The 22,850-nt window shown below is 33.5% G+C and overlaps 1 protein-coding gene across 2 annotated transcripts in view; it reads right to left on the bottom strand.

Annotated features, from left to right (window-relative positions):
* Positions 1-7,956: 7,956 nt before the first annotated feature.
* The window catches only part of UBA6 (ubiquitin like modifier activating enzyme 6), an 84,157-nt gene continuing 69,263 nt past the window's right edge, over positions 7,957-22,850 (bottom strand). For both annotated transcript variants that reach the window (XM_035004883.1, XM_035004885.1), the window contains exons 24-33: positions 21,773-21,824; positions 21,621-21,684; positions 20,571-20,640; positions 19,186-19,257; positions 16,111-16,228; positions 14,777-14,970; positions 13,620-13,747; positions 11,952-12,039; positions 11,697-11,791; positions 7,957-9,766 (exon numbers count right to left, since the gene is read on the bottom strand). In XM_035004883.1, coding sequence (XP_034860774.1) covers positions 9,631-9,766; positions 11,697-11,791; positions 11,952-12,039; positions 13,620-13,747; positions 14,777-14,970; positions 16,111-16,228; positions 19,186-19,257; positions 20,571-20,640; positions 21,621-21,684; positions 21,773-21,824 — 1,017 coding nt within the window. In that variant the 3' untranslated portion in view covers positions 7,957-9,630. The remainder of the gene's footprint in view (positions 9,767-11,696; positions 11,792-11,951; positions 12,040-13,619; positions 13,748-14,776; positions 14,971-16,110; positions 16,229-19,185; positions 19,258-20,570; positions 20,641-21,620; positions 21,685-21,772; positions 21,825-22,850) is intronic.

Genomic DNA, 22,850 nt, shown 5'->3' with positions numbered 1-22,850 from the left:
AAAGGTATGGCTTATATTCTACTCCTGGTTCTAATTATTTAGTTGTTTTGTTTTATTTGGCTTCTTTGGTTTCCCCATCTGAAAAAAATGAGTTAGAATGGATTCCTAAGGTCCTCTTAGCTCCAACAATTTATATATAGATGTGTCTTCAAAGGAAGAGGAAATCAGAACACACACACAGAAGAAAGACAATGTGAGACAGAGGGAGAAGATGACCATCTACAAGCCAATGAGGCCTCAGAAAAAATCAACTCTGCTAACATCTTGATCAGATTAGCCTCCAAAATTATGAGAAATAAATTTCTGTTGTTTAAGCCACTTAGTCTGTGTTATTATAGCAGTCCTAGCAAACCAATTTAATGAATTATATGGGATGCCTGAAAGTATGCAGAATTCTAAGCTTCACTCAGAGAGTTAATTTCTGGGGATAACTGATACAGAAATCTGCCTTTTTATCACATACAATAAAGTTTGCTATATACAATCGAGTAGGCAAACTACTCCTTTAAAATCTACTGTGATATCAAATGGTTAACTGATGCAAAGATTACAAAGATCTATCAAATCTATCTTGTATTCTCAAGGGCCTTACGATTAAGTCCAAATACTGATAAGAAATAAGAGACTGAAGAGCTCCAATTTGCAACAATCTTAAAATGTTAAGGGTGTATTCTTGCATTCTAAGAGAATAAACAGTGCTTGATATAGAATGCTTAAAAAAATAGACTCCTGAAGATGATGAGGCAATGTGGTTGAGTGCAATAAAATAAAAAGGAATGGATGAAGGACACAGAAACAGTCGAGGGACTGGCCAAGGAGGACAATCTAAAAAAAGACCAACAAAATCAGCTGGGAGAAACAACAGAAAAAGAGCCACAAAAACTGCAGAAATTAAAACTGGCAGACCAAGACCATACGATGGCCCTTATAGTTTAAATAACAGACATTAGAAAATTTCAGCAGGGGACAGAAAACTATAAAAGGTAATCTAACAGTTTTTTTTTTTGTTTAAAGAATCAAACGGAACTTCTAGGACTGAAAAATATAACCAAAATAAAAAACAAAATGGATGGTTGTAACATAAAAAACAGACGAAGTAAACTAGAATATGGGCAGGAGAAATGATATAGAATAAAGCATGATGAGACAGAAACAACTGGAAAATACAGAAAAGAGGGTTTTAAACACAGAGGGCAGAATAAGTCTGCTGTGTTTAGTGAGAATCCCCACAGAAGAGAATGGGGAAAGAGGCAATATGTGAAGGAGTAGTATCGAGACTTTTTTTTTTTCTTTAAAGATTTTATTTATTTAACAGAGAGAGACACAGCGAGAGAGGGAACACAAGCGGGGGGCAGTGGGAGAGGGAGAAGCAGGCTTCCCGTGGAGCAGGGAGCCTGATGTGGGGCTTGATCCCAGGACCCTGGGATCATGACCTGAGCCAAAGACAGACGCCTAATGACTGAACCACCCAGGCGCCCCGAATCGAGACTTTCTTAGAACCAAGAAAAGACCCAAACCTAGATTCAAAGAGCTGAACAAATCCCAAACAAGATAAAAGAAATCCATACCCAGACACATAATAATTAAACTTCATAAAATGAAAGCAGATAAAGAGATTTCTTTTAAAGCTGCAATGTTTAGTTTAGCCTGAAGGCTGACTCAACAGCAATAGGGGAAGTTTGAAGAGAGTAGAAAAATATCTCCAGGGGCGCCTGGGTGGCTCAGATGGTTAAGCGTCTGCCTTCGGCTCAGGTCATGATCCCAGGGTCCTGGGATCGAGTCCCGCATTGGGCTCCCTGCTCCTTGGGAGCCTGCTTCTCCCTCTGCCTCTCTCTCTCTCTCTCTGTCTCTCATGAATAAATAAATAAAATCTTAATTAAAAAAAAATAAATTAAAAAAAAAAAAAAAGCAAAATATCTCCAATGAAAGATAATGAAGGCCAAACTAGAATTTTACATTCAGCAAAAGCATCTTTGCAGAATGAGGGCAAAATATAGTTTCAGACAAAGAAATCATGAGCAAGTATGCCACCAGTGGACTCTCACAAAATGAAATTCTAAAGTCTTTCAGGTAGAAAGAAATTTAGCCCAGATGGTATATGTGTATGGGTAAATAAAACACTAACTTCATAAACAGAATAACAATCTTGCAGAACTAAAGACATTTATGTAAATGACAACAGAATTAAAGTACGTAACAGAAATAAAATACGTGATCATAGTAGCCAAACTGGGAATTAGAGTTGTTCTAGTTATTAGAACATAATAATAATAAATAATAATAAATAATCCCCAAAATTTACTAGCATAAACCATCCATGTTCATGGATTCTGTGGGTCAGGAATTTGGCAGGACAGCAAGGATGGCTCGTCTCTGCTCCATTAAGCTTGGGGCTTGGAATCATCTGAACTTACTTACTCATGTTGGACACCTGATGCTGGCTGTAGGTTGGGGACCTCAGTTTCTCCATGCGGGTTACTTTCAGCTTCCTCGTGACATCATGTCTGGAATCCAAGGGTGAGATTTCCAAGAGGGAAGAAGAGAGAGCCAAGCAGAAGCCATAGCCTTTTGTGACCTAACCTCAAAAGTTGTAGTTACATATGATGCATTTTGTTATATTAGTTAGGGCAATCATAAATTCTGGTTCAGGTTCAAAGAGAGTGAAAATAGATGGTCTTTTATGGGGTTTGGAGGAGGTTGCAAGATTCTATAAATGCATAGATTGGAAATATTGCCGTGGCCATTTTTGGAAACTATAATTAGCAAAAGGTAAAGATAATGATAAAATTTAGTCTGGCTTAATCTGAATGTGCAAACTGTAATACAGGATAATCAAAAGACAAAAGCCACTGAACTAGAAAAGAGAAAAAAAGTGTGTATAGCTTTGGCAAAGAGAAACCATATCATGTATATTAAGAAAGAGTTTAACATAAAAAATTTGTTAAACAGGTTTTGGGAGAATTGAAAACATCAGCAAGGGACACAGCTATTAAAGGGAAGAGGGTAACATTATTAGAACCTGGAAGCCTAGAAGAGATACCCCACAGAGTACCAGAGAAAAGCTAGAGGCTAAGAACCAACCAGAGGCTACTGGAAGAAAAGCCACTGTTGAGGTGATGCTGACAATGTCGTAAAGCAAATAGCAAGGGTAAAAGTCTCTTTTTCCTTTCTCCGGTATTCCAGTCCTCTTCCTAGTGCCACCTATCTATGGAACCTAAAGGAAGCCAAATGACAAAAGAGAAATGCAGTTTGCAAAGTTCCAGAATACAAAAGGGTGTCTAGAGTTGAGTAGAGATAATATTAGTAAGTGGCATATATGGAATTAAAAAAATCACACACAAAAAAATTTAAAAGGCAAGAAAATAGAGACAAGGAATCATAGAACTGGCTAGACAAAAACAAACACAAACAAAACAAAAAACAATAAAACAAGAAAATCAAACCAAACCAAACCCCATTAAATAATATGTCAGAACTAAACCTAAATATATCAGCAATTACATTAAGTGTACATGGCCTAAGTGTTTCAGTTAAAAGGCAGAGATTATCAAATTGTGTTAAAAAGAATCCCTAAAATCCAAACTCTATGTTTAGAAATGAAGAAACACTGAAAAAAACACCTAAAAAACCTGAGTTGCAAAGGAACTCTTAATGGAAAGAGAATATTTTAACTATTAACCATATTAAGTATCAGGGCGCCTGGGTGGCTCAGTTCATTAAGCGTCTGCCTTCGGCTCAGGTCATGATCCCAGGGTCCTGGGATGGAGCCCCACATTGGGCTCCCTGCTTGGCGGGAAGCCTGCTTCTCCCTCTCCCACTCCCCCTGCTTGTGTTCCCTCTCTCGCTGTCTCTCTCTCTGTCAAATAAATAAATAAAATATTTAAAAAAAAAACCCATATTATGTGTCAAAACTTGTGGAATATGGCTACAACAGTAATTAGAATATCATATGATTATATTACAGTAATATGGATATTTATAATTTTATAATACAGAGATATTTACAATTATAATATAATATGGAGATATTTATAATTTTTAATTTTATATGCATATGTTGAAAGGCTGAAAATCAATGAGGTAATTATCCAGCTCAAGAAGTTAGAAACAGCACTAGCAAAAAAGAAAAAAGAAAATAGGAAATGCAAAGAAAATAGGAAAAATATTAATAAGAGCAGAAAGTAATGGGATAGAAAGCAAACACACAAGAGAGAGGATTAACAAAAATAAAATGTTGGCTCTTAGAAAAGACTAAACACTGTCCTTATTTGAAGATTATACAGAATATCCAAATTAATTTGCAAATAATTTATAAGAATCATTAGAATTTAGTATGTTTCCAGATACAGAAGCAATATAAAAAATTTTATTTAACACATAATAAAGAGGATAAAAAGTGGGCTACATAATTTGAATTAACATTCTTACTTGAGAATATCTAGAAAAGGTGGGCAAAATGTATTTAAAAAATGTTGGATGGCATTGGAGAGCTATATTAGTGAATGGTGAGACTAACATCTGGAAGAAAGTAGAAATTCATAAAAGTGAACCATTCATTTGGGATCACTTGGGCCCTGGGAGCTTTTGCAGATTTGTAAGAGTCCACTGAGAAGCTGAGGAGTTAAGGGACTAGGGATTGAAAGGTAGAGTCCAGTGCCAGCCAAGAGATGGGGGCCCTGGCAACCCTAATCTACACTATGAACCCAACTCTGGAGGGTTGTAGGAGTAAGGGTAAACAGGAAGTAAGAGCAGTAGTAGTCTATAGCTCAACTCTGAGTCACATGGATAACTCATAAAATCTTGACTCTGGAACTGGTCTTGAGTTACTAGTGGCCAAGTGCCTCTCTGGAGGATGAAAATACTATGCAGGACATCAAGTTATTTTTAAAGGCAACTTTTCACATATAATATTGGCATACAATTAAAGATAACCATACACACAAGGATGTAAGATAATGATTATCAGCTGAAACAAAACAAAACAAAAAACAGACCCACAGGACAGTTCCAGATTTGGGATTAAACACACACTATAAAATAATAATGTTTTCCATGTTCAGGTAGATAAAAGATTGAAAATTTCAGCAAGACAACTGGAAACTGCAAGAGTGACAGAATTTGCATATTTGTAATTAGAAATTTGAGAACTGAAAATACAATGTGCTAAGAATAACCAAGATACTCTTACAGAACAATAAATTGGGAGGACTTGTTCTGCCAAATATAAAAAACAATACATCAGCTACAGTGATGAAAATACCATATTAGCACAGGGATAGAAAAGAAGAAACAAAAAATTCAGAGATATACACATAAATGGATGTATGACTTGGGTGGTAATGCAGAAGAGTGGCACTGCAAAAAAGAACATACTTATTAATTCAATAAATGGTGGTGAGGAACTTCTCAGCATACACAAAATTAATTCCTCATGAATTGAAAACTGAAAATGTGAAAGGCAAAGCTAAGGCCTTTAGAAGACAATATACAGAGGAGTACCTTCATGACCTTGGATAGAGAACGATGTCTTAAGCAACTCACAAAATACACTAACCTTAAAACAAAAGACTGATACTTCTTAGTACCACTGAGAAACTCTTTTCAGCAAAGAACATCATAAAGAGAGGGAAAGGCAAGCCAGAGTGGGAGAAGATAGCTAACTAAAAACAGGATTTATAAAGATCTTCTATAAATCAATGAGGAAAAAGACTAACACAACAGAAAAATGGGCAAAAGAACTGAAAAAACACTTTGCAAAAAAGAAAGTCAAAGTAGCCAACAAATGCAGAAAAAGGTGTTCAATTTCACTGGTAGCTAGGGAAATACAGAGTAAAACTTCAACAACATACAACTGCACATCCACCAGATTGGCAAAATTTAAAAAAATCTGTTAATACCAGTGTCGAGCAAGGTGTGGAAATACAGGATATCTCTATTGCTAAGGCAATACTCTGTTACTGTCTAATAAAATTTAAGATGTGAATACCTATGACCAAGTAATTTCATTCCTAGGTATATACCTTGGTGGCACTAGGAAATAAATACAGTATATTCACTGAGGAACTGTGATTGCCCCAAACTAAAAACATCAATAAAATGAATAAATAAGTTGTGGTATATTAATGCAAAGGTAAACTACACAACAATGATGACTGAAGTGTGACTATAAGCAGTAACATGGATGATTCTCATGTTGAAGGAAAGCAGCAGCCACAAAAAAAAATAGTTTGATTCCATTTGCATCAAGTTCAGAAACCATCAGAAAGTAAACTATATTATTTAAGTACATAATAGGTGGTTAACACTATAAATAAAAATGAAGAATTATCACAAAAGATAGGATAGTGGTATTGCCAGAGAATATGTGTAGGGAAGCTGGTTGTGATTGAGAAGGGACTACAAGGGACATTTCTGGGCTGCTGTCAATGTTCTATTGATTTGATAGCTGGTTATACAAGCCCTTACTTTAAAATTAATCCTTAAACTGTGTATTTATATTCCATATATTCTTTTGTGTGTATATATATATGGTGTATAATGCAGAATAAAACATTATGTTTCCCTTTAAAATAAAATATTTTGAATATCTGAATATATATTTCTCAACAAAGCTAAGAAATGGCAAGAGAAAAATGAACACTGAAAATTACCTATTAATTACTTACTCTAATCCCCATGATTTCAACTCCCTGATTTTGGTTTGGATTTGTTGAAAATAAAATAGTTAAATCCATACCTACTGACTGTATACAAAATGATTATTTACTTATAATCACAATGAATTTTTGTAATTTTAATTTTTGTTCATTATAATTTAATTATTAGGTCAACAGATTTTTCCTTCAGATCTGAGAAGAACAGTTTTCTGTCTTCATTTTACTAATTATACAATAGTGGACTCTATACATTGCTGACTTTTTTATGCCTTGTCATTGGCATCACCAGGGAGTGTTATAATAGACAAAAAATAAAAACAAAGATATACATCTATTTCTAAGTTCTAGCTTTGGGACAATCTAGAGGAAGGAAATAACTGATGAGTACCAAAACTTTTGAACCCTAAAAAGGAATATACTTTAAGGGTGCCTGGTTGGCTCAGTCGGTAGAGCATGTGACTCTTGGGTCTCAGGGTTGTGAGTTCAAGCTCCATATTGGGTGTGAAGCCCACTAAAAATAAAATAAAAATCTAAAAAAAAAAAAAAAAAAAAGAGGAATATACTTTGGATATCCCAACCAACAGTGTGAGATTTACCAGATCTTCTAGGTTTCACACAGTCACCATTTCTCAATTGTTTTAATAGAATTTCCAGGAGCCAAAGGCATTTTGAAGTAACGTTCCTCTACACTCACTGATTGTTATATCTCCATGATTGCAAAACATGAAAATAAGAAAACACCAAAGAAACATTATGTACAAAATGAATAGCAAAATTGGAATCTCTGGAGTCAACCATGGAAAAGGATTTACATAGATACTGTCAAATCTCTTAATTTATTTTTAATAAGTAAAAAATCATTCAGTGGTACCATACAAAATCAAATAATTTTTGCACCTGGTATTTTAATCACCAAAAGTGATCTCATGTACAGAAATAAAACAAATAATGAAAAAAAATTGTCATTAACTTCACACCCTGGCTTTCCAGCTTAGTAGAACTAAATAGAGATTAATGGCAATAACCATTACCTATGGGGAAAAAAAAAAAGCAATGATAAAATGATTTCAGGTTTAATCACAAAATGAACTTAATCCTTGTTGGTTTTGTTTATGTGTATTAAAGCACTGATCACTATAAATAAGAACTGATAGCATGGTTCCAAATTTACTTCTGAAAAGACGTGGAGATTTAAATAAAATATAAGCAAGCTATTAGATCATAGTTGACGATTACTGAATGGCTACCTGGAAAACATCTGTTACTATCATACAAAGCAAAATGAAAATGGGGAAAAGGCTTCTTATAGAAAAGTCCTTTTATTATTGCTAGCCTTAAGAGTTCTAAGCCATAGAGCTCTGATGTTCTGAATTCAATTTTAAGGAATTTTAAACACTATACTTGAACAAAAATTGCTTATTTAAAGGGTATCCATTTCCTTTAAATTCATCCCGTCCACCTATCCTTGCCTCCAATGCAGAGTATCCTTTTATTCATACAAATTCACCTTCCACTCCCAAATATATTTTCCCAATTGGATGATACTTTTACAAAACAATGAAACAATACAGCCGGTTGACAAAGTAATTTCAACTATTTATAAATGAAATAAAAGGAAAGTTAAGTAGAGAGTATAAAAAGATACCAAATAGGAGTAATACTGATGTAAATCTAGTTTTGAGTTTATCAAAGTACCTATTAATGGCCTGAACAAGAGATCAGACTAAAAGCAGCTAGAGGGAAGTGACTTCCTGTGGTTACAAAATGCCAATTGCTTTAGAATGCATGATAGCCTGAGAAATAAAACAAATTGCTGTTTTTACCAAGTTTACAGTGTTGAGTACATTTTATATCATTTTAATGAAAGCATTTATATGAATTTTCTGTAATATCTCCTATCAGAAAACAGAAAGTTTCTATCAATAAAGACCTAAAAAAATAAATTTTTATCTTTGTCAACTCCCTTTCTGGGAATGCAGAATAAAACAGTATGTTTCCCTTTAAAATAAAATATTTTTTTTCTGTCCATTAGGTTGCTGGAAGAAAAAAAAATTAAGACTCAACTAGTAATGATTTTTTTTAATTGCTAATTTTCATCTACTTCTAAGGACACTCCCTTTACAAAACCTTTTAGTCTTATATACTATCACAATCAGGTTTAGAGTTCCAAATAAATAAAATAGCCACATTAGAAGGCATATTGAAGAACCAAATGATTAGCCACACTTATCTGTTCACATTCATGGACCCTCTAAGAGGGTTGTCGGAGTTCATATAATACTGTTAACATTTAATACAAGTTAACATGTGTCATCTGACTTCCTGCTCATGGGTTACAACACTGATGCTATCAACAGAGATCCTGATTTTTGGGAGATAGTGCTATTAACAAACTCCAGTTAAATTAGCAGGACAGTAAACTGTAACCATACAATTTAAAATGACTACTCTTCATTCACTGCTACCATCTCTCCTTTTCCCACTGGTGTTAAACTCAAAAGCCTAATTATAAGAGGTGCAGGGTGCCAAACACTATTTGTATAGAAAAATTGGGTCTCAAATAGTGAACAACAACAAAAAAATTCACAAAGTAAGATTAAACTTTTTGGATAGTTGCATTTGTTACTTTGAATTTCTTGATCTTTTATCTCTTCTGGTGATGGATACATATTTTTTTCCTTCTTTTTATCCAGAGAGGTTAATATAGAAATTTTTCGTAAGCATTACAAAACATCAGTCCAGTTCAAAATTGCTTGTGTTCATATTCACATATGAAGCACTAGACAAGTATAGATTATATTTCAAAATGCTTTAAAATTCTTCACTGTAGTTTTCTACTGATGTTTCCCTTAAATTAAGGCTTCATCAAAGAGAAATCCATAGTATTATGAATTGATTTTTTTTTTTCATTCCTGAATTAAGTGCAATCTTTCCAAAATCAAGTAGTCCTGGAATAAATTTAAGACAACTTCTGTTAATCAGTGTCATGACTAAAATAGTATCTTACTGGAGGTCCAGGCAAATCTTCCTCTCCATCAGTGTCTGGAGCAAATGACACAGTAAGATCCACATATTTCTTTTCAGTAGAAGGTTTCACAAGTTTATGCATTCTAAGAAAGATAATCAAGGACAAATAATTTGGTAAATTCTGTAAAATAAAAGAGATTTGCTATTTAATGTTGCCCAGAGAATCTGACCTGATTAGACTTTACATTTACTTTTAAATCTAATAATTCATCTGCTTTCATATATTATAATTTTTCTTTACTAAAACCTCTAAACTCAAGACATTCATTTATCTAACAGTGAATCAGTCTGGACTACTGCTAGTATTGGTAAAGAATATAAACCATTTGTTAAAGATAATCTCTGCCACCCACAAAACCAAAATGTAAGCAATGTTTTTTAAAAATGAATTATCCTCATATTCCCTATAAAGTGTGGAGGCGTCATAAATTCTCTCAAGCATTTCTATGTAAAGAGTAAAAAAGCAAACTAGGTTTAAATCTTCAAGCTAATCACAGTGAAAGACATTAAGTTTTACCTTTCTCTTACATCGCATGTATATCCTATTCACTAAAAAACCACTCTGTTGTTGCTATTGTTACTGATATGGTCTTAAATCAAGTTATCACCTATATATATATCCTTAGATTACTAGATTAGCTTTGAGTGAGCTGTCTCCTACCTCCAATCTACTCTGCTACCAGAATCCTCTTAAAATATAAATCTTATTTTACTTTTTTGCCTACTGTTATATATCATATGCCATGTGTACCTATCTCATGCCAGGCCCTGAACAATGTAATCTATTTAAACCTCAGTAATAGCTCTTTCCATTTTACAAAGAAATTTTGTCCCATTTATAACTTCTCATTCTTTCTACCATTTATTCTTATCATCTCATCCTTAAGTTATTCCAAAATACTGATTTCCCAAATAGATCATGCATGTTCTTTATTAGCTGCATGCTTTTGCATAAGCTATTGCTTTTGCCTGATATCCTTTTTCAAAGGTAGCTCAAATGAAATCTATCCTAAGGGAAAGGTTTGAGTTAGTAGTGCCTAAGGTATTCTGTAAAAACCTTTAATTATTCAATTACATTTTAATGATTAACATGTCCCTTTCTCATAATAGACTGGATTCCTTGAGGGCACAGGCTATTTGATAAAGATGTATAATGACAAAATATTAATAGGAGTAACATTTATGGGCTACCTCTCAGTTGCTATTACACTGCTAATCTTTACTATTATTTTAATGCTCAATAGCTATGGGCACAATCATTCCTATTTGTGGATAGAAAACTAAGTTTCAAAAAAGTTCAGTAAGCTACTGAATGTGACAAAACAAGTAGCTGGGCATGGATGTGAATCCAGGTCTTTCTGAAGCCAAGCTTGTCTAGCCACTTAATGGGTCCTTAGTAAATATCTGGTAAATGAAAAATATCATTCACAAAGTATATCATGCTGGAGATTCCAAGTACTGGCCAACTTATAAAGCACTACTGTGAATTACTTGCAACAAATTTTAAATTCCACTAACCAGTATGCTTTAGGACCACACATTCTACTCTCATCTAGGTAGTATACAGGAAATACTATTATTAATGTATCCAAGAGATACTCAGGGATCCTAATGACAAAATAATATAAGGCAAATTAATGCCTTATTATATGTAATAGCAATTTTGTTTTTTAAAGTATAGATCATTAAGCCTGGATTATAGTAATTAAAAGTGATTAATCTCATTAACTGATAATCCTAGTTAAAATATGCATGTTAAAGCACCCATCATGCAGAGATTCATATGACAAATATTTTTACGCTTTTATTTTTTTAATAGAAGTTAACATGTGTCATCTAAACTACTGCTCATGGGTTATAACACTGATGCTATCAATAAAGATCCTGATTTTTGGGAGACAGTGATATTAACAAACTGGTTAAATTAGCAGAGCTAAATCTATTTGATTTCCCAGTGTGCATCACCTTATGTTTTAAGTCTTGTGAATCTTTGATATAAGGTTCAATACTTACGTTAACTTCAATCTTTTTGCATGACCCGGCATTACAGGAACATAAAGCATTTTGACTCCCTGTACCACCATTGTTGGTTCAATTCCATACTTCTCCTAAAAGTAAATACCAAGAGAGAAACAATCAAAGCTATGTCCAGATATAAAAGGCTGGGTGACAATGTTTTACAACCAGTAAAAGGACAGCAGACAAATTTCTGCTAAATATTATTTGTGAAAACCTCCAAATAATGAATTAAGTAAATAAATGTCTCACTTTGACTGCATTTATGAAATCCAAGAGGGTGAAGTCTTCTTTTCCATGTATAGTCCATCTGTCCCAAATTGTAAATGATATTCCATTTCTGTTGTAGAAAAATATTCAAAACAAAAACATTTTAATATTTTTCCCTTTAATAATAATAAAAAGCCCCAGAAGTCCATTATTTTTGATTTAGCTACATAATAACATAGGGGAAAAAGAAAAAACAACTTATTTCTCCATTACACCATACAAGGTAACCACTTTTATCAGAACACCTTGTTGATCCTTCCAGTGTCTGATAATAAATCAGGGTGTCTTAGCAAGAGAGCTTAATGCTAAATAATGCTAAATAATGTGGCAGATTAAATGTTGTGAGTGTTCTATGGCTAGTTTAATCAGAAATGCTTTGCATAAAGCAAAAGAATAAAATTGGGCCACTATCTTACACCACACAAAAATTAACTCAAGGAGTTCCTGACTAGTTCAGTCGGTAGGGCATGTGATTCTTGATCTCGGGGTTGTTAAGTTTGAGCCCTACATTGGGTGTAGAGATTACTTAAAAATAAAATCCTAAAAAATAATTAACTCAAAATGGATTAAAGATCTGCATATAAGACCTGAAACCATAAAGCTCCTAGAAGAAAACACAGGTGGTAATAAGCTTCTTGACATCAGTCTTGGTGATGGTTTTTTACATTTGGTACCAAAAGCAAAAGGATGGAGATTCCTTAAAATATTAAAAACAGAATTACCATATGATCCAGCAATTCCACTTCTGAGTATTTATCCAAAGAAAATGAAAGCAATCACTCAAAATATATCAGCACCCACATGTTCACTGAAGCATTATTTGTAATAGCTAAGGTACTGATATAGAAACAACCTAAGTGTCCATCAATGGGTGAATGGATAAAGAAAATGTGATACACACATACACAGAAATATAATTCAGCCATAAAAAAGAAATCTTGTTATTTGGAACATCATTAGCATTATGCTAAGTGAAATAAGTCAGACAGAGAAAGACAAATAAATACCTGTATTTCACTTATATGTGGAATCTTAAAAAAAAAACCAACCCTGAAACTGAGCTCATAGATACAGACAACAGATTGGTAGTTGCCAGAGGTGGGGCTGGGGGATGAGCAAAATGGGTGAAAAGAGTCAAATGGTACGAGCTTTCAGCTTATAAAGTTAATCATGGGTATGTAATGGGCAGCATGGTGACTACAGTTAATAAAATAATATACTGTGTAGTTGAAAGTTGCTAAGAGAGCAGATCTTAAAAGATCTTATTATAAGGAAAAAAAGAGGCTAACTATGTATGCTGATGATGTTGACTGGGCTTATTGTTTTGATCATTTCTTAATACATACAGGTGTTGAATCAATGTGTTGCACACCTGAAACTAATCTAATGCATGTCAATTATGTCTCAATTAAAAAAAAAAAGCAATGCTTCATGAAGATGGGATTCTGACCTAGTCTTGAAGTGATGGCAAGGATCACTATATTTATATATATATATACATATATATGTATATATACATATATATGTATATATATATATACACATATCTCAAAAAGAAAAGGAGAGGTAAAACTACGATTTTTTTCCTTTTAGAGGGTAAAAATTTTATTTCATTTTCATTATGCAGGAGAAATAGACCTTCACCCATACCTGATTTCAGTTCTTTTTACTTCAGATGTCTCTGTAAACACTATAATTGGAATGGCTAAGTTAAGGAAACAATTTTTGTAAGCTTCAAACGGATAGTCACCAGCTACTTTGATCATCTCCAATGCAACCTAGATAAAAGAAGGTGATCTGATTATATAAAGAGCCCAAACCTATTCACGACTTCATTCATCTGTTTAATTTTCCTAAATTCTACTCAAGCATTTCTCTGTAAAGAAAGAGTAAAAGCAGCTACTGGATTAAAATAATAGGAATTTCTTATGAATCTGTCCACTTTTAGCATATCTTATACTTTCAAACTTTTTACCTGTTCTGTATGGGGTGAAAAAAGTTACCAAAAAAATTATTTTGGTTATATAATCTTCCTATTTTGGAAGATAACAGAACTCAAGAAATACAACAGTCTAAAATAATTTAATATAGGGGCAGATAATTACACAGCTTCTAAGTATAACACTATAGTACAGCAAAAGAACTAGGGCCAGCCTAAAGATTCTGAATCATTAAGGAAAGATTAAGTTGTAAGAAATCTGAATCACTAACAGGAATTACATTTTTTAAGGCAAAAAACTAAAATCCAATACAATCAAAGAGTAACCATTAGAGCAGTTCATCTTTTTTTTTTTTTTTTTTTTTAGATTTTATTTATTTATTTGAGAGAGAGAGTGAGAGAGAGAAAGAGCACAAGAGGGGGGAGCGGGAGAGGGAGAAGCAGACTCCCTGCCGAGCAGGTAGCCTGATGCGGGACTTGATCCCGGGACTCCAGGATCATGACCTGAGCCGAAGGCAGTCCTTAACCAACTGAGCCACCCAGGCGCCCGAGCAGTTCATCTTATTCAAGAAAAATACAGTACCTACTTTGTATGAAGGATACAAGAGTGATTAAGAGGATTATTGCTTATAAGAAAAATTATACTATCTTGACACAGGTTAATTTTTATGTTAAAATGTCTATGTATCTGTAAAGCTTCAAAATGTGGACTACTGTATTTTCAGAAATATCTTGAAATTTAAAATTATAAGATCAATATGGATCCCTCCTCTAAGATCTCTGAGTGACTAGCTGGGGTGGTACAATGGGAAAAACAGGTAAGAGACAATAAAAAGAAGTATTTCCATTCAAAGAATAATAAACTCACCAAGCCAGAAACTGCAGCAGTGGATGTTGCTATAGCAGGTATAATTTTACCAGCTATGCGCTTTGTTTTAAAACGGTCAGCTGGTTCAATACTATACATTTTGGCACGAAGGTTCGATGCAGCTGTAATGAAATCTATGTGTCCATTGCGATCGTCATCTTTTTCAAATGAAAGCACTGCCACCTGAAGATCACCTGATCATAATAACCAGAAAAATAAAGTTTTGTAGTAATTTGTAAAGGTTTTACTAGGTAAAAAGCAATGTGGATTCACTATTCTTAAATATTCCTGTATGTTTTTAAATGACTGAAATATATTAGAAAAATCCAGGAAAATGAAGTTATTGAAGGCTTTGATATCACTAAATCAGAGAAGTTTCTATATTAAAAAAATCTTTCTAAAACACAGAAAGTAAGAAAGCTATGTACCACATCTGCTATTAAGCTGTTTACAAATAAAATTGTTAACGCTGGGTACTGTTCTAAAGTTGATTTCATAAATACTACTCTGAAACATTTTGCCTCTGATAACTTAGGATAGGGTCAGTTAAAATCTAATAAAAAAAATATATGTTTGAAATATTTCTAGATTAGTGGTTTTTAAAAATCATTCTGTAGATAGAGGTAGTTTGATCTGTTATGAAATGAGAAAGAAATGGAAGTTTTTTTCTAGAATTGTAATGATTAAATTAACATATTTTATTTACAAAATAAATAGTTGGCTAACCTAGGTTATTTTTTCCTGAATTTTACTGGTTTGTGCATAAATATCCTGAAAGTCTGGAAACTGCTGATTTATGTTATAAAAGATGGTGAGCAGGTCTAAAAACAAGAGCAAATGGCTCTGTTTTTAAGGAATACAAGTTTGGTTTCCTTATGTTTAAAACCATTTAACAAGGATGTATACAGGTCAAGTTGTAATTCCTGTGTATGACTATGGAGACTAATAAACCAGGAATAATTCTGTCTATGGTTTTTTATCCTAAAGTGGCTTCACTGGGTCTAAGTGTTAGTCTATACAGGACCTCCATTTTTTTTCTCATTATGCTGGCCATGCGTTAAAAAGGAATCACACAGTAGAATCTTAAGGACTAAACCAATCAGAACAATGACAATAAAGCAGACTTACATTTCAGCAATTGAGGATAGGGCAAGGGTGAAAAAATAATGAATTTAGTCACAGTTAAAGATGAACAGTGACTTACATATGATCACGAAATCAACTAACATCATTATTATAGTTATTATTTAGTCCCATAAGCTTTTGGGTATAGAGTTTATTGAAAATAAAAATTCCCTCCAGTTCAAATCATTTTTATAAAGATTTCCCCTTACTTGTGGTAGCTTTATTAGATGAAATAGCCTTTTCTAGTTGGAAAACAGCATTCCTTTCATCTTCACTGCTAATAGGAACATGGTCTGGTTTCCTCGCAGTTTCATCTGTTTGAACAACCTTTAAATACATGGACATATATTCATTAATGTTATCATATCCTATACCTAAGTTTGATTACCATATCTGTTTTACCAAATAAGTCACACAGAGAAGATTAAACCTCTACCTGGTTTAATCACATTATTTTTTATATCACTGAAATATATGAGAAAAATCCAGGAAAATGGAGTTATTAAAGGATATGCAAAGGATGGCTTTGATATCACTAAATCAGGGCGTGGAGCCTAATACAGGGCCTTAAACTCACAACCGTGAGATCAAGACCTGAGCCTAGAATGAGTCAGACACTTAACGACTGAGCCAACCAGGTGTCCCTAGTTTTATCACATTAATCATTATGGTCCAATGTATTTTACACCTTCCATTGTTAAGTAATATTATGTTATTTATGTATTTGTTTTATTATCTATCTCTTCACACTGACATGTAAACTCTTAGAACAGGGATCTTTATCTTGTTCATTGAGAAAACTTCAATATATTTAAAACAAATTTACTCATGTTAAAATATTCACTGAATAGCTTATAAGATCTGCATTCATACAGATCTCTTAAAATTCCACAGTAGAATGAAGTTAATATTAATCAACAGTCTGTAATTCTGACAAATCTACCTCAAACCAAATTGCATAGCTCTAATGCAGAGCTGTTTCTGTCTCCAAAGAAATCCGTAAAATATATAATATGTGCATCCTTTAAATATTTGCTGACAAGAAGCTGTTTCCTAAAGAATGTCTTCCTTTACCCTCATATAGATGCATGCTCAGAGCAGCACATCTAAGTAATATATCTTTAAGAAATTACTTATTAGACATTCCACAAGGGCAGTAAAGTTAATATTTTCAAACCAAAAAACTACATCATCACTAATTAAAAATACTATTTCTTTGTATAGTACACACTCAACTTGTGTTTTTACAGATTAAGTATTCTTGTAAGTATTTGAGAAACAGTAAAGAGTCAAGGAAGCAGAAACTTTTATTTGCCAGAATGTCTAGTTGATATTTTTGGCATCTATTAACTAGAAGTGCTAGACTCTGAAGTTTCGGTGTTAGTTGCTTCAGGGAGTTGCAAAAAGCTCATAATTCACGTTAAAACTAAAACTGTAGCTAAAATGCTCAGGATAATTTATTACCCCAAAACTTTGATAGAGAAAGAAGCAATTCAAGCCACAAAACACTGAAGAGCAGTAAGCATTAGTAAAGTTATCCATACATGTTTCTTTGGCTTCTGTCTAGCAGTTCTGTCTACTAGGAACATGTGCTAGGAACCTTATTTAAAAAAAAATTATCTGGATATAGTTGACACACAATGTTACATTATTTTCAGGTGTACAACATAGTGATTCAATTTCTCCATAAGTTATGCTATGTTCACAAGTATAGCTACCATCTGTCACCATACACTGCTATTACAGTATCAATGACTATATTCCCTATCCTGTGCCTTTTATTCCCTTGACTTATTCATTCCACAACTGGAAACTCCTTTATATAGGAATTCTGTTTACCTTTCTGTTCTTTTATTCTTGATAAGCTACAAGTCATGAACATTTCAATCAGCACATCCATTTACTTGTACAATATCAAACAGCTACAAATTTTCCTTTTTCCTAAAATAAAAGTGCAGAGTGGAAGACTGCACACATCACTTCCTCCTTGAATTTTATAGGGAGGCAATCATTATTCTTTATTTTTCAATACAGCTAGAGGGTAAGGGGAACAAAAGATTGTTTTGTAGATGATTTTTAGAGTGTATACAAAAAGGCATATAATGAGCATGTGAAAAAGAAAATTACTTAATATTTTCAAACTTTCCCATTTACCCTGCCTAAATTTCATGTTCCATCTTTATTAATACTCCTTACTCCTTATCTCTTTTTCCTTCTAACATATTTGCCCAGCAAGAGCCCAACCCTAATTTTTTCCAATTTTCCAGCTATTCTACAGCAGCACCCAGGCATTTAAATGCCTTTTTTCCCAGCCACATTTAGTATAATACATTAAGTGGATTAACATTAAGTGGATTCTCAGTGCTATCTCAAAATTCTACTCCATCTTCTAGTAAGTAACTTTCCCACCCCCATGAGCAATTATCTCACACCTTTTTTCCTCTGCTCAAACTTCCTTTAACTTCTCCTCCTCCTCACCTGGAGCAATTAAGCATGCTTCTTATTTCAACTAAGAAAGTAACAATCTTTTTTTCTCTTACATTCCAATTCTAATCTCTTTCAAATCCTGTCAGGACTATTATAATATATACCAGAATCCAATCCCTTATTACAAATTACCTGTTACCTACTACTTCATTCAAAACACCATCATCTTTTGCCTATAACATCCTAAGAGCTTTTCATGCTTCCTCTCTCATATCCTATATAATCATTCTTAACACAACAGCCACAGTCATCCTTTTAAATTTATTTCATCCTCTGCTTAAAATCATTCACTGGCTCACCTCATAATAAAACATTAAGTATTTATCATAACCCTAAGTATCTCTCCTATCTCACTGTCTACCACTCTTCTTGCGTATTCTCCTTCAGAAAAATCCTGGCCTTCAAAGTCTTTCAAGGCCTTTCAAGGCAAGAACTTGTTCTTGCTTGTGTTTCACCACATAATAGCATGGCTCACTCCATCACTTCCTTCAGGCTTCTGCCCAAATGGTACTATGTCAGAGAGGCTTTCCCCTTTAGCCCAATAAAATGACACCAGCTCCATCACCCTTTATTCCTTTTCCTTGTTTTATTTTTAGTTCTTAGCACTATGCCAATATTGAAATATTATAAAATAGCATTTTTTTTTTTAACAGTCCACCTCTGGCCCAATAGACTATAACTTCCATAAGAATATGACTTTTGCTGTGTTCACTGCGGGATTCTCCAGGTTTAGAATGGACGTGATACACGTAAAAGTTCAATAACTATTTGCTGAGTGAATAAATTTCTAAACATACCTTGTTAGAAGGTTTGAATTCTTGAATCTTTACTTCAGAAAGAATATTCAAGAGGGCATCTGCTGATAAGTCCTGTTTTTTTAAAGAGTAATTTTATGAAAAAACATTTTTTAAAATTCTGAATTCCAAAGCTAAAAAATCCTAAAAGGTCCTTACCATACTAAACTATTTGAATAATTTATCATCGGATTATTTAGACTACATCCACTTTGAATTTACCCTTATTCTACAAAATACCATTCATAAAGGGTGGGAGGCAGGGGTGGTGTGTAGGAAAAATTACTCATTAGTCAACAAACTTGAAATCTTAGTTCTTCCCATAAATTTTTAAAAAGGTAGTTTTAGGGCTGGTTGTATCAGACTGAGTGCTTTGCGATCAGGGACTATCTTGTAATTGTTTTATAAAGTTCCCTGCACAAAGTTAGACTCAATAAATACTAACTCAATAAATAAAATACATAAGTAAATGGAATTCATACCTTTGGAAGCAGAAAAATATTTAAATAGCTCAAGATGAACTTAAATGAATTCAAGGCTATCAGATCTATATTATTAAGAAGCTGCTTAGGAAAAACTAAGACATACTGCTTTTGAGGTCACCTACACTCTTATCACAAAATTGCCACTCTTTTAACAAAAAGAATACCAGACTGAATGGCACTATTTTAACCAGATATTTATGGTATATTTTACCATTAGCTCCAAAAAGGATTAATTTACAGTAGGCATTTTTATCTGGGTCCAAAATAGCCAGTGTTAATTATGGCTCTGGTGCCTATTTCCTCATTCAGCCCACCTAAAAGTATAGCAATTTATTTGACTCTATTTTGTATCTGTGAAGAAAAAAATCACGAATGCAGATCCGCCTCTCAATTAAAACTGTATTAGACCCTTTAGATGTTAGTAAAGATGATGTCTAAGGGAATAGGATAAGGGTTAAGAAATGTCAATATGGGATAGCATTTTAAATTTCTTGAAATTTGAAGACATAAGTTATTATCACAAAATAAATCAAAGAAATGTTAACAAAGAGAATCTCTAAGGAATATTTAAAAATGGTTACAAAATCGTTCATTTTGGGTTTTCAGAGTAATTATGATAATTGAAGCTAACAGGTTATAAATGCTTTAAAAGTAAAGACAGGTCTTACATATACTTGTTTCATTACTTTAGAAAGAAAAATTTGACTTTCTTCTACTTAGTAATTCTGCAACAAGATTTTAGCTTCTGCTATGTTAGAATGGACAATACAACAAAACAAAAAGTTTACATCAAAGAACAATTCTTGTAACATAAAAACATATTTTGATGATGCAATTAGCTGATAGGTCATCAAATTTTTACCTGGTTTTGTATCACTTCCTAGAACTTGAAGGTTATCTTACCTCTTCTCTAAATGGAATGCAATAGACTGCAGCATATAGTTTTGCAGCATTCAGAAGAAAACTGAAGTGCCTTTTGAAATTAAAAAATAAGGCAAAGTGTGAATGAATGCAGAGTTTCAAAGATGTTTAATTCATCAAAAACTATAGTCTTTGAAATGTTTAAGAAAAATAATCACGGAACTTTTGTTACAGAAATATTTAAAAGCTAGGCAATGAACTTCTGGTGTAGACCAAAGAAATTATAGAAGCTATAAGAAATATTAGATGTCTATCCTTCTAAGTACAAATATTCAGGAAAAGATCGTGACTACTTTGGGGAGAGGAGTGGCGAAAAGTAGAAAAATTAGACTAGTAAAAGAAAATTTATTTTAATTCATAAAAAAATTAGAAATTTTGTTTTAAAGAACATACATTAGGTTCAAATTAAGCAAATGAAGTTTGACTAAAAACACAAATAAAGCAGGTCTTATAGGAGAAGCCATCAGGATAAGGTGACTGGAAGCCAAACATAAACATCACATGAGAAAATTAAATGGGAGTTATTTGTTGAAAGGAGGTTGTTAACAAGCTAAGTGTTTAACTGGAATACATACATATGGGGGTATGTGTGTGTGTGTATAAAAATGTCTGTCTAAACATTAACTACTTTGAAAATTAATTTGAGATAATTTAGGGAGATATTTAATAGTAATCATTTTCCCCCCAAATAACTAAAGTTTCTTAAATACTGGCTTCATTTAATAGGAAAACATCTGTTGTCATTTTATGGTTTTTGCTTATGGATAAAGTCAAAGAGGTAACACTTTGGTTTCACTTAAGTTAAAAATAATGAAGTTATTTTACCATTTAAACAAACATATTCATGTATGTGTAGGGAGAGTGACTGTGTCTGGCTTTATTGGCCAGATTAATATGCTAACTCTTAGAATAACAGGGATGCAATAATTTAACATTTCCAGAGCCTGAGGTTTTCACCCTGCAATGTAAACCGATAGACAGTTAAGAAATTTACAATAAAGGAGGCATATAAAACTGGATATAAATACTTACAAAGGTTCATTTAAATCAAATTTTATTGGAGAAGGGGGCCTCTTCGGTGATTGCCAAAACAAACCTAACAAAAGATACAGATATTATTTTCATTATAGGTTACTAGTAATAAATTATATTAAACATTCTTCTCAACACTTGGTCACACTTACTGCCATCTTTTAATCGTGTGTCTAGAGGAAAACAGTGAAGAAGCTGAAGAGCCTAAAGAAAAAAGATTAATTTAAAAAATTACTACTTAATATTATCTGAGGTAAAAAAAAAAATAAATAAAAAATGCATAAAAGATATATACTGAAGCCTCCAGCTACCCTTGTATTCTCTCTATCCATTCTCCTGTCACTGCCCCCATATGTGGAATAACCTCTATTGTTATTTTTTAATTATTATGTTAATCACCATACATTACATCACTAGTTTTTGATGTAGTGTTCCATGATTCATTGTTTGTGCATAACACCCAGTACTCCATGCAGAATGTGCCCTCTTTAATACCCATCACCAGGCTAACCCATCCTCCCACTCCCCTCCCCTCTAGAACCCTCAGTTTGTTTCTCAGAGTCCATAGTCTCTTATGGTTTGTCTCCCCCTCCTATTTCCCCCCTTCATTCTTCCCCTCCTGCTATCTTCTTTTTTTTATTAACATATAATGTATTATTTGTTTCAGAGGTACAGGTCTGTGATTCAAACAGACTTACACAATTTACAGCGCTCACCATAGCGCATACCCTCCGCAATGTCTATCACCCAGCCACCCCATCGCTCCCACCCCCCACCACTCCAGCAACCCTCAGTTTGTTTCCTGAGATTAAGAATTCCTCCTATCAGTGAGGTCATATGATACATGCCTTTCTCTGACTTATTTTGCTCAGCATAATACCCTCCAGTTCCATTCAGGCCGTTGCAAATGACAAGATTTCATTCCTTTTGATGGCTACATAATATTCCATTGTATATACATACCACATCTTCTTTATCCATTCATCTGTCGATGGACATCTTGGCTCTTTCCACAGGTTGGCTATTGTGGACATTGCTGCTATAAACATCAGGGTGCATGTACCCCTTCAGACCCCTACATTTGTATTTTGGGGTAAATACCCAGTAGTGCAATTGCTGGATCGTATGGTAGCTCTATTTTCAACTTTTTGAGGAACCTCCATACTGTTTTCCAGAGTGGCTGCACCAGCTTGCATTCCCACCAACAATGTAGGAGGGTTCCCCTTTCTC

The sequence above is a fragment of the Mirounga leonina genome, unplaced genomic scaffold, assembly GCF_011800145.1.
Source record: "Mirounga leonina isolate KUSES-001 unplaced genomic scaffold, KU_Mleo_1.0 Mir_129, whole genome shotgun sequence".
Classification (NCBI taxonomy): domain Eukaryota; kingdom Metazoa; phylum Chordata; class Mammalia; order Carnivora; family Phocidae; genus Mirounga; species Mirounga leonina.
The sequence above is the reverse complement of the archived record's forward strand: the minus strand, read 5'-3'. Positions and strand labels throughout refer to the sequence as shown.